Consider the following 13,183-nt stretch of genomic DNA (forward strand, 5'->3'; position numbering starts at 1 on the left):
CTACTTTTCTTCCCATTCATTTTCTAACACCACTCCGAATTTATCACTCTTTCTTACCTTATCACACCGCAGTAGTGTTAATTCATCCGTGTATTTATTGAACTATCAACGCATTATTACACATTACACGTTACTAGCTAAACTTCATTTAGTCTGTCCTCTCTTCACTAATCTATCCTGTCAGCTATTCATTAACTTGATTTCCGTCTTATCAGTACATCGAATCATAAAAAGTCGACCGTTTGAAGTGGCATGCCAACCAATCAAGCATAAAGTCTTGTCTATTGTCCACATTGTCGGCGTATCTATAACACACTAGCTCGTACCCTCCCTGGTATACCTAACGCATTCTACTATATGCGATCAAAAGTTAAGGGTTTAGAATGGGGCCTTATGGGATTTTACTTTTGGGGTCACCATTCCTAAAAATACTGTATTTGTTGAAACAAAGGTCGTTAATATTCGAAGAGAAAATAATGAATATCCCGTGATCGTAAGGAACGTAAGGTTTTGAATGTCTAGCGTTTCTATTACAATCTAGATCATCTTACCAAGACGTGTTCGGTATTTTTTTTGGGGGGGGGGCGAATATAACAGCATGCTGGCTGTTGCCACCCGCTACAAATATCTGTTGAGAAAAGGAAAGGAGGGCGACAAGCAATGTTTACCAATGGTCTTCCATGGGTGTCAAGAAGTATGTGTCAGTGTGAGCGTATGAGTGTGTGGCTGTGTGTGCACGCTTTCTCCTTTTCAGTGATTCTTGAAACTGGAACAAGGCACTGGACGGTTTCGCTCTTTTAAAATCAGAATTTAGTAGCATTCTAAGTATGAAAATCTTAGTTCATATCAATTGCTTTTAAAATTACTGTTTCTTAGCTTCATTCATTTGCTGTGGTCATTCCGCTCTTGTATTAAATAGTAATGGTAACTTTTGTTTCGGTGGGTACTGCAGCAGACGTTCAATGCACGATGGAACGTTCTTCTGCTGCGCACCAGGCTGCAACACTGTCGCCACAAGACCCACGATGTACTCTTAACTGAGAACCACCAATAGATTTCGGCATTCCAAGGGTGCGGTTCCTTTAGGGTGAAAAAAGTAAGTGAAACATTAGGAAAAGCCAAGTTTCATTCAGGAAACTACCGAAGGGGGATACGGATACATTTGGAGCCCAAATGACAAAATATTAGGCCTTTGTGAAAATTTTAGAGATGGGGGGTGTGGAGAAAATTTGGAGAGGTGTTAGGGGAGTGTTAGGGGTATGTGGATATATCACTGTCTCGTATAAAGAATTACTTTAATAAGTTCATCTCGACGACATACTTATAAAAGGTTATTGCTGAAAGAGAAAAAGCTCAAAATATCTACAGAATACTTATAAAGTAATAGTACCAACACTAATATTTACTGTGAAATTACTGAGTGTATATTTACTTGGAGGATGATTCAATAAAATATTCTTGTGTTTAAAAGGCTTTATTGTTCAAACGAAATTTCATCTGTCCAATAGCCATCCTGGTCTGGGCAAAGGTGAAGAAACAATTGAATGATTTATCCGTAGAAACCACCAAGTCCGTAACCCAGCCCGTATCCTCCAATACCTCCATAACCTAGTCCGTAGCCGACCAATGGGAATCCTGGATAATGGAAATTGGTGCGCTGGACATAGCTCCCTCCAGTAAGTCCGCCTGGAATGACAGAAAGAGGGTCAGAAGTTAATTTCCGAATTGTAGTTTTATACTTGTGACGATTTAATAATAACTTCGATACTACCACTACTATAGTAGCTTCCTTATCTACATTTATATATAATTGTTTTAAATTGAAACCAATAGCTAAATACAGTACAAAGTGAAACTATGAAAATATGCAAGTCTTACAAAAATGAAGAAAGTAACAATATTTTTCTTCAAAAGCTTCGGATTCTTCTCGAATATTTTTTAATTACAAAAAAAATATTCCCCCCATAAATATTGATAAATATACAATGTAATTGCAATATTTATATATTAAAAAAACTCACCAATGAGCCCAATAGCTTGAGCACTGCCAATAATGGCAAAAGCAACAAGAACAACAGCAACGAACTGAAAGAATCAAGAATATATACATTAATGGTGCATATTATGCAAGCGATCTTGTATCTTGTCATATGTTAGCTTAAACATTTTATGATAAGGCTATAGAATATTTTTTGTTTAAACATTTTATAATATAGAATATTCTGGTTACTATGTTTTATGATGTAGAATACTTTTATTTAAAAAATATGATATAGAAATTTTGTGATACAGAATATTTTAGTTCAAACTAACGATATAGAATATTGTGGTGTAAAATTTTATGAAATGGAATATGTTGGATCAAAAATTTTGTACTATTGAATAACGCCAGTTGAAACTTTATGATATGGAACATTTTTGTCTATTTTTTTTTTATATGGAATATTGTGGTTTAAAACTTTTGTGGTATTGAATATTTTGGTTTAAAACTTTATGCTATGGAATATTTCGGTTCGAAAATTTTGATATAGAATATTTTACTTTGAAAACTTAATGATGTAGAATATTTTATTTTGAAAATATTATGGTATAGAATATTTTCGTTTGAAAATTTGGCAATCTGGATTATTATTTTCGTTTGAAAATTCTATAAGATGGAATATTTTGGTTTGGAAATTTTATGACGTAATATTTTGGCTCAAGAAGCTTATAAAACTCAATTTTGAAAACAATGTTAACGAAATTAATTTATAAAAGTACGAAGAATTTATCTTTCTCAAGATATTTCTATTCCCCTCTTGGAGAAAACAAAGATCTCACAACTCTATAGTGCTAATGTATTTTGCTGCGTACATCCATTTACAAATTCGATGATAAAAATAATTTCAGCTACAATTTTCCACTTAGAGCGCTGAATAACTAACTACATGCTACGTTTGGAAATAAACATCTCCTCCTAAACTCTATTTTTTTAACTAAATAGTATGAATTATAGTATATATAGCCCTATGCACATGTGTTTTCTTTATTAACTGATAATGCAATAGCGAATGTTAATTTCTAGGTTTTTGATACTGATACATTGCGTAAGTTTTATCTATGTTCACGTTAAAGTTAACATTACTTAATTTCACGTATATGTTAATCTACTATATAAGTATGATTCAGGTACTTACCACGTTAATGGAGGCCATATTTTGAATGCTTCAGCTTCTTATTTCTGCAGATGAAAGAACTGATGATGGAATTACCTTCACTGACTTATATACGATAATTTCCACGGATATCCTTGAAGAAAACTTATCTTTCATCGAAAGTTTCTGCAGTGAAATCGACCGCATTTTAATCGAGTTCGGCTATGGCTGTTTCGCCATCGATTACAGAAACCGCAGGTCCATAACTAATACAGTCCACATTTCTTCACCTTATGTAATTTATTTTAATATCAGTTCCAGATGTAATCGCATTGTAAGACACGAAGCAATAGCACATTTTCTCTCTCTCACATTCGTTCATCTCACAATGCAAAATTATAACAATGGTGTGTGCCTTTGTGGTTTGGAGCCCTCTTTGAGTAAACCCTTATATGTTCTATTTACTTGAACAAGTGTAGCTACTTATTAGTATCTATTTAAGAGCTGAACTTTCGGAAAATTGCCGTAGGGAAATTCCAAATTTACACGATTTTGATTGATTGATTGATCTTATTTTACTTCGCTTTTCTGCTACTTTTGGCTAACAGAAAAGATGAGGAAGAATTGTGATACGATGAGATAAATGAAGGGACAATCACACACATATAGGCGGCCTTCCGTTGGTGCAGTGGTAGCGTCGTCGCCTTGTAATCAAGGGGTCCTGGGTTTGATTCCAGATGGAGGCGCATAGTGGTTCGGATCCCACATTAAACTGTAGGTCCAGTCCCGATTAGCCTTACTGTGCATAAATCAACTCAACTCAATCAACTCAACAAACATATAGGGACGACACAACACGAGCCCCACAGAGGATTATACTGACTGAGTCCAGACGCCATAGCCTCGCTAGTCTGCAAGTGCAAGTGCAGTGCAGGGTGTACTTACTACAAAGGCGCCGACTCCGTAGGGCTTGGGGTAGATGTGGGGCAGAGCCCCTCCCAAATAATTTTGCTTAAGAGAATCTAATGTATTATTTTGCTTCACTTGTAAAATTTACTCTGAATTGTGCAACATGAACTTAACTTTAAATACACATTTGAAATGTTCTAGACCAACAACTTTGGGGGGCTGAGACCGCTAAACCATCAACTTTGGGGGGGGGGGAGCTATGACCAGAGACAGCAAAATACATGACTTATTACCATATACTAAGTATATAATTATGAGTATTGTTAAAATTTTTACTAAAAAGAGTTTCAAAAGATGATGTGCATGAACTAGGAGAGTGGATGGGACGTTCGGGCTACAAATGGCTCTAACATGACACTCAGAACGAGATCATTGATATATTAGGGAGATCTCTTTTGCGCTCCGTGGTAGCAGATATTAAAAGTCAGGAATATTTTGCTATTATGGTTGACGAAACTTGTGCCATATCCATCCGTGAACAATTGACATTTTGCATTCGAACTGTAAATGAAAAAAATGTTAATATTTTTGAGGAATTCATGGTCTTTTACGAGATTCCGAACACTGCGGCCAAAACTTAAAAAAGGGAGGGAGGGAGTCATTCATTAATTTATTTCAGTGATCATAGCCCCAGCTATAATTTTCACAAGTCGACGCCCCTGACTGGTTGACAATTGGGTCTCTTTGTAAAGGGTCACCTTTTACATCCCTAACTCTGTTTTATTGTGACAAATATGATGTTTTTATTACTTCATATCTAGAACTTCATGTATATTAGAACTGACCAGTGCCCTCCACAATGGAACAGAGCTAACGTTCCTCACCTGGTGGAGGCACATAGTGGTTCGGATCTCACTTTAAACTGTAGGTCCAGTCCCAATTAGACAATATATGCAAAAAAGTATATTTTAAAACAAAACTCAAGAACTGGCCAGTGCCCGTACATTGAGAAAAGAGCTAAAAAAAATCGCAACATATGATATGTGGTGGTGGGTAGAGGAGTCAACTTGTTATTTTGTAACACCATTAAAATGTTATTTTCCATTCAAAAATTTCACAAAAATGTTTTTGTCCGCTGGTAATGGAGTAGACAAGAAGAGATCTGGTACGTCATATCTTCCGTGTTTCTCTGTCCAATTCCTTAGTTGCAAAAATATGTACTCGCCGGTTTAAAAAGTGTTTAAAAATTGCTGGTCGTCACATTGAGCTGTAACTTTCAAGAACACATACAGATGTGTGGTCGTATTCAGAGGGAGACAAGGGATTTCCTTGCCCTCCTTCTCCCCTTCACACACGAGTAGTGAAAGGTTTAATTAGGTTCAATCTGCTTTTTGTGTAGAAAGTAAAATAAATGATATTCCCTTTTCAAATAATTCCATATATGAATTCACACAATTTCGAAATAAATTATATATAATACCTAGGTATATTCCTTGCTCTCCCTGGGAAAGTGTTTGGTCTTCGGAAAGAAGATATGTTTGTACCATGGAAAAAAATGTCTGGATACACACACGGGCGAACTCAGAATGTATTGTATGTACGTATATTGTATGTATGGGGGGAAGGGGATTATATGTAGAATGTTTATCATTCCAAATCAACTAGAAATTATATGTTACAAAATATACATTCAACGGGCGTTGTAAATAAACCAGTGATAAATACTTGAACTTGATTCGCACATGATTCCATTTCTCTCCATAGTCATACGAATGAAAATAAGCGGAAATTTCTACAAATATCCAGATTCTGAATTGCATAAGGTCACTGGATATGTAACAAAAGGAAGTGAAACTAAAATTAGAAACTCCACATCCTGTTCTCGTCTCGAAGCAATAGAGGAAGGCTTGTTTCTCCACCTTGGAATGCCCAGCCAGTGAATTTCATTTTCTTGTGTGAGGCTTCACTTAACACCGGCTGGAGTTCTGGAGTTGCACGGCCTCGCAGGATGTCTTCCAAGGCACTGGTGAGTAAAGTGTTTAGAAATTGTGGGACTATACCTTAAAGCAACATTGCCACAAACAAATGATCATTGTCTTGCAGTAAATTAATAGCTAGGAACACTATTGAATCATTCATTAATATGTCTCTGCGCTCAGGTTTTTCACTTCGACCTCAGGGCTTTTTCTGACCTCCGTGGCGTAGTGGTTAGCACAGCGTGCTACTACGCTAGGAGCCTCGGGTTCGAACCTGGGCATGTGTGTTCTTCGTGAGTGTTCCTTCATTAATTTCATCATATCATCAGTCATCCTCGTTGTCGCGATTAGCCAAAAGTGGCAGAAAGGCGAAGTAAAATTAACCAACTCAACTAAAGGATTTCCTAGCTTGAGCTTTCATGCCAGCGCAGGATCCACTTAGTTGAATATTATCTATCACCTGGTATGCTATCTTTTTCTTCCCCGGGTTCTTTCCCTATTAGCCTATTTCCAGCGTCTTTACTTTCTAGCTATTGTTCCAGCCAACCTATTTTTCTTGTTCACTTCCAGCATTGCTCTTCTTCCACCAACTCTTTCCAACACAGTTACGCGTGCATTTCTTACTTCGTCTGACCATTTCACACTCTCCATTCTTCGCCATAGCCACATTTCTAAAGCTTCTAGTCGATTTCCCCCACTTCTTGGTAGCTGAAGTTTCTGAGCCATACACAGTAGTCCCTTTCTTAGTTCTTTGTGCAAAGGTTCACAAAAATAACTTTTTCATAAGTTAAAGCCCTTTTCTGTCCTTTGCTTTTTTCACTTTTGTCTTCCTGACAGCAGTCACCACTTACTGACTTATGGCCGAAAATCATTTAAGCATTGGGATTTTATCAAGGAATTTCGAAAGATTAGAGCATAGTTGGAACACTGTAGTTAAAGTTCTCGGCTGTTATTTAAGAGATGTTGCCACTGAGTTGTTTGCACTAAAAAAAGCTTTACTAAAAAGTGAGATAGATATTTTGCCCACGTTCTTAAACCTTAACCACAGATAGAGATATAGTATAAGCAGATCTTCATCTAAGGCAGGAAAACTGGTGCACTGACCTTCTGCTGAGAATCCCCGTTTGCAAGAAGTTATGTAATAATCCGCTAAGAGGCGCTGAGAGCACCACTCGCTCTTTTGCTTCCACTTCTTCTACGAAGCAGAATAAGAGATGACGCTATTGAATTTCACCGCTGTCTAGGTCAAAAACTGAGCCTTATCTTTATCTGTGCCTTAATCTTACACATCTATAATTGGGGCAATTGTTCGTTCAGGTAGTTTTGTCTCTTTGGAGCACAGTAAAGCAGTAAAGCGACTCTGGATTCGACTCCTCGTGCCCTGTCTACAATTTTCAGAGCTCTTGGTGAATTGAAGGAAAAGTATGTGGAATATTGTCATTGTGAAACATGTAACAAATATTGATGTTACGTCGTCAACATTACACTTGCCACTTTCGAACATAATCTACAAGTTCCAAGTTAATTCTTTGTAGAAATAAAGACACGGTAAATATACTGTTTTTTTTTCTGAAAAAATATTCTAATGCATTTTCAGCCAGTAACACTACATTCCTTCACTAAAAATCTTCAAAGTTTTCTTTCAGTTCACTTATGCTCACACAGATAGCAGATTTGACCTATAGTATAAAGGGGGATCCAAACCCTGTACAATTCCCATCCACCGCGGATCGAACCCGTACAACGCACGATTTCAAGGCGATAGCGTTAATCAGTATGCTATCAGGAAGGCACTTCTCTATTTAAATTTGTGTAATTAGCAAGATAGCTCGAGTGTGTAATTATTATTCCGTTAGTTCTGGAAATACCCCCAAACACATACAAGTGCAACAGAGTAAGAAATATCCAAGTATACAAATCAGGAGTGCCATAGAGTGTGACATAAAGTGTTCGCAAATTTTATACTTATTTATAAGTCTGCAGATTTCCAACATATTTTGAGTAACCATTCTCCTTCCAGTAGATAAACATTTTATTAACTAAAAGTAAAAAAAAAAGAAGTAAAGTGTTCCCCTGTGCATAGCACCACGCCATCAAGGCGTATAGGGGGTGTGGGGGTAACTGTGTATCAAAATTGTGAACTACCTTTCATAGTTCAGTAGGTTTTGTGCATTTAGACACTCACACATACACACACAAATATATATATTGTATGTGTGTGTGTGCCCGGGTTCGATACCCGGTGAAGAACATAGTAGTTCGAATCCCATTTGAAACTACAGGTCCAGTCCCGATTAACCTTTATGTGCAAAAAGTGGACGTACAAGCAAACTAAAAACTTCTCTCTCTCTCTCGCTATATATATGTGACTTGAATTTTAAAGTCCAATTCATGCACAGAAAAGCAATTGGGACTGGACCTACAGTTCAAAGTGGGATAAGAACCACTACGTGCTTCCATCTACCCGGCAACGTCGATATTACTACGCCATCTGGGAGAACACTATATTTGCGTACGTGTGTGTGTGTGTGTGTGTGTATTTGGCTCGGCTAGAGATCAATGTAAACAGTAAATATATGTAAGCCTAAACAATGTAAGACAAAACAGGGTTCAGTAAGAAGCTCTCATATTGTTCGCAAAATTTTACATAATAGTACATGTGGCTTTTGAAGCGAATTAGCTTGAGTTATCTGATGGCCACATAAAAACAAGAAGATAAAGAAATTGTATTTGTCGTTTGTTATTTATACGTTGTCATGGAGACAATGCGAAAAACATGTAAATGGGTTTCCAATAATAAAGTTCTCTTATATTTTTGAACCTAAGTGTTTTCTAGGTGAAGTCTAAGTTATATAAAGGCTACAGTATCATCATCACATGTTCTTGATTACGAAAAAGTAGAATGAAATTAGTTTGCTTTGTAGTGATTCACGTGAAATTTCACAGTTGATTTTTTTTTAATTTCAGATGTTGCTGATAGGAATTCTAATTTCCATCGCACTCATCCCGTCCATGGACAACAAAAGCGTCCACATGCAGACAGTACATATAATGGCTCATGGTGCGTTCGATCACATATTTTTCGATGCTAAACGTCACAAGGTGCGACTATAGATAGTTACATAAAGTCGCGAGTATGTTGCAACTAACCATAGAAACAGATTTTCTTTAATCTATCAATTTCAGCCCAAAAGTATTTCATAATAAGAAACAGACCCTCACACCAACAAATACGTGCATAGTTTGTTTTCCTAGGAAGGTGAGCAAAGGGGGCCACGCCCCCTAAAGGAAAATTATTGATTTAGGTATTTTGCTTCGCTTTTCTGTCTGGCTAATCGCAGAGATGAGGATGAAAGGTGAGGAAATGGATGAAGGTTAAATCACAAACATATAGGGACGACACATTGTGAGCCTCAAAGAGGATTTACTGGCTGTGTGTTCAGACGGCAGAGCCTCGCTAGATTGCAAAATGCAGTGCAGGGTATACTATACCCTGTCCCGGGCATCCCTGGAGCAAGGCCGAGCATAACGTCAAAGAAGGGGAGGAAATCGAATTGGAAGAGCGAAGCAGTAATCGCTGCTGCGAAGGTTTAAATCTGCAGTCACCCCTCCCTTCACGCAATTCCGTCCCCTCTCGCGTGTTCATTGGTGGAGCCGTCTCGCGTCACTACTTGTGCAGAGACGTTTTTTTCGTTCGGCTGCTCCAGAGATAGCTGGGACAGGGTATATGTGGAAGATAAGTTGATTGATTGATTGATTTGCTTTATTTTACTTCGCTTTTTGTGCCACTTTTGGCTAATTTGCGAAGATCCGGATGAATGATGATGTGATGAAATTGATGAATGGACACTCACAAACATCCATTCCCAGGCCGGGATTCGAACCGGAAAATGAATGTTCCTGAATCTGAATATTTGAGACATATACTTTCATTTGAGTCAGAGGAACACTTGTTAATTATTCCACACAGAAAACTGAACACGTCAAATCTATTTGACACATTGTTGATTCATTGGTTTAGTTTATTTTATTTCGCTTTTCCACTATTGGCCAATCGCGAAGTTGATGAGTGATGATGTGATGAAATTGACAAAGATACACTCACAAAGAATACACAAGTCCATGCCGGGATTCGAACCCGGGTAGCGCATTGTGCATTTATTATTCTGTGTATACAAAGGGCTTTGCACGAACATAATAACTTCAAGCTATAGGAGTGGCAACACTATAAGGGGATGAAAAGTACTTTACTTGCCAGTCCATGTATAATAATAATAATAATAATAATAATAATAATAATAAAACATGCTCACATTTATGAAGACAGCTTACATTTTGTGTAGTAATGTGAAAGCATACAGGAACCAACAGACTTTCACATGCCAATATTTCAATAGGAAACAAATAGGTGATGGCAAATCATTAAGCGTAACCGTACAAGAAACAATGTATTTCTGCATGAATTTTTATTATTCGAAAAGAAGTAAGAGTTTTCATTAATACTTATGACATAAAGGATTATTGAAGTGAACATTTGTTCAGTTAAATTAATGATAATATTAAATATTATAGTTTGATATGAGCAACTGTATTGCATTCTGAATTGAGATGAATTTGAAGTTTAACTCAGCTTCACAGTTTCAAAGATTTCAATTGTACAAAATTTCGAAAAGATTGCATTTTATTAATGATGTAACAGAAATATTTCTTATGGTTCAATATGATGTGCATATAATAGAAACCGAAAACACCATTGACAGTATTTTTCGGCTCAAAAAACGCAAAGGTTTGTTGGAAAGGTGCGGATTACAGTCTAAATATTTTCAGAGAAATTTTATGACAGAATGCAATTATGAAGCGATTCTCTTGCGATATCAACAAGGTCAGTTTCGGTTAGGCTTTAAAATTTTCTAGAGCTAACGTCAGTCATCTTCAGGATATAAAGCGTTTCAATCCCTGAAGATGGGAGTGATAATAGTGACATTAGCTCTCAATAACGATGTTGAGAGTGACGTTAATTCTAAATACAGAAGTTTAGAGTGACATTAGCTCTCAATCCCCAAAGATGAGAGTAACTTTAGCTCTCAATCCCCAAAGATGAGAGTAACGTTAGCTCTAAATATCCGAAGAGAAGAGTGACATTAGCTCTCAATCTCCGAAGTTGAGAGTGACATTAGCTCTAAATCCGTGAAGATATGAGTGACGTTTGCTCTCAATCTAAGAAGATGAGAGTGACGTTAGCTCTCAAACTAAGAAGATGAGAGTGGCGTTAGCTCTCAATCTCCGAAGATGAGAGTGACATTAGCTCTAAATCCGTGAAGATATGAGTGACGTTTGCTCTCAATCTAAGAAGATGAGAGTGACGTTAGCTCTCAATCTAAGAAGATGAGAGTGACGTTAGCTCTCAATCCCCAAAGATGAGAGTGACGTTAGCTCTCAATCCCCAAAGATGAGAGTGACATTAGCTCTCAATCCCGATGTTGAGAGTGACGTTAATTCTCAATACAGAAGATTACAGTGAGGTTAGCTCTCAATCAGAAGATGAGAATGACTAACTTTCAATCGGCGAAGATGAGAGTGACCTTTGCTCCCAATCTCTGAAGATGAGAGTGACGTTAACTCTTAATCTCCGAAAATCAAAGTGACGTTAGATCTCACTTCCTGAAGATGAGAGTAACGTTAGCTCTAAATCCCCGAAGAGAAGAGTGACATTAGCTCTCAATCTCCGAAGTTGAGAGTGACATTAGCTCTAAATCCGTGAAAATATGAGTGACGTTTGCTCTCAATCTAAGAAGATGAGAGTGACGTTAGTTCTCAAACTAAGAAGATGAGAGTGGCGTTAGCTCTCAATCTCCGAAGATGAGAGTGAAGTTAGCTCTCCATCTCCGAAGATGATAGTGACGTTAGCTCTCAATCTCCGAAGATGAGAGTAACATTAGCTCCCGATCCCCAAAGATGAGAGCAACATTAGCTCTCAATCCCCGAGACTGAGAGTGACGTTAGCTCTTAATCCCCGAGGTTGATAGTGACGTTAGCTCTCGAAATCTTGCAATTCTATCCGGAACTTCTCTAATTTATATCATGAGAGCATCATTTCATCATTCCTCGCTAGGAAAGCTAGTATTAATGCAATTACATTTCACCCTCTCTGTTGCAGATGGCTGAAACGACTTCTTGGGCCCTTCGAGGAAGGCCTGGTTTCACAGCCCACTCTATGGTGACGTACCATCTGACGCAAAGATATTCCGACGCCTTGGACTCAGCGACACTCGACGTCCTGATGGCGCTCCTAGCTACGATTGCTTTGGCCACTGTGAATTTTGACTTCACAGTGAGGTACAGCAGGTACTTCTGTTCCTAGTAATTACGGAGCTTGTGTAAAGTTACAAATAAAGTATTTTCTTTTTTTCAATCGTGTTTCTTTACTAGATGCGAAGTAAAGTTTAAGTTCGAATTACTTTTAACTCAATAGTTATTGTGCATTGTTCAGTTGCTGAAAGCTTTTTCTGCATACCAACGATTATCAGAATTGGATGTACAGTCACGATGAAAATTTGCTAATCAAAATCCACCAATCGCCGTAGAGTTATGCAACAAATGCAACACATAGAAAAGAAGCGAATATTTCAGGATCTAGGTGTCCCATTTTTTAATGCCGGTGAGTGTACGAGGACTCAAGAACTGCTGACAAGGGACTCGGAATAACTTGTGAGAATATAGCGTACGGACGTTGAATAAACCAACAAAAATGACCGAGCGTGCAGTGAACATTTCTATCTCAGGTAAGTATAATTATCACGTATTTCTCTGTATGTTGGAATGTAAGTGGATCATATTGACATGTTCAAACTTGTTAGTGAGGATTTAATTTTTTACATCAAAGAGTCAGTAACACTTACTTCATAAGGCAAATAATGGAAACAGTGTTCGTTTTACGATGAACATAATGTAAATTACAGTCTTTCAAGAACAATAGAATAAGATTAATAATAATGCAGTAAATAATAGGAGCCTCCCCGATGGCGTAGTGGTAACGTCGTCGCATTGTAATCAAGGGATCGCGGTTTCGATACCCGATGGAGGCACATAGTGGTTCGGATCCCACTTTAAACTGTAGGTCCAGTCCCGATTAGCCTTACTGTTCATAAGGTGGACTTAAAACAC

General features: G+C 37.6%; 2 protein-coding genes and 1 long non-coding RNA gene across 4 annotated transcripts in view; 1 reads left to right on the forward strand and 2 right to left on the reverse strand.

Annotated features, from left to right (window-relative positions):
- The window catches only part of Ir76b (Ionotropic receptor 76b), a 198,921-nt gene that overhangs the window by 61,188 nt on the left and 124,550 nt on the right, over positions 1–13,183 (reverse strand). The window lies entirely within an intron of this gene.
- On the reverse strand, positions 1,439–3,259 carry LOC145993832 (uncharacterized). Its single transcript, XR_014442298.1, has 3 exons — positions 3,177–3,259; positions 2,022–2,085; positions 1,439–1,686 (listed from the first exon to the last, which is right to left on the reverse strand). It is a non-coding gene; the product is annotated as an uncharacterized LOC145993832 (long non-coding RNA).
- LOC145993826 (uncharacterized) lies at positions 5,984–12,400 on the forward strand. 2 transcript variants are annotated; one of them, XR_014442292.1, is made up of 3 exons: positions 5,984–6,069; positions 8,987–9,080; positions 12,177–12,400. XR_014442292.1 is itself a non-coding variant. In XM_083129666.1 (3 exons), the coding sequence occupies exons 1-3, from the start codon at positions 6,052–6,054 to the stop codon at positions 12,378–12,380; spliced, it is 357 nt and encodes a 118-aa protein (XP_082985792.1). In that variant the 5' UTR covers positions 5,990–6,051; the 3' UTR covers positions 12,381–12,400. The 2 variants fall into 2 exon arrangements, 1 of the variants encoding a protein (XP_082985792.1); XM_083129666.1 differs by having other exon boundaries at positions 5,990–6,069; positions 8,987–9,121.

Source organism: Lepisma saccharinum, chromosome 10, assembly GCF_977018435.1.
Source record: "Lepisma saccharinum chromosome 10, izLepSacc3.1, whole genome shotgun sequence".
Taxonomy (NCBI): Eukaryota; Metazoa; Arthropoda; class Insecta; order Zygentoma; family Lepismatidae; genus Lepisma; species Lepisma saccharinum.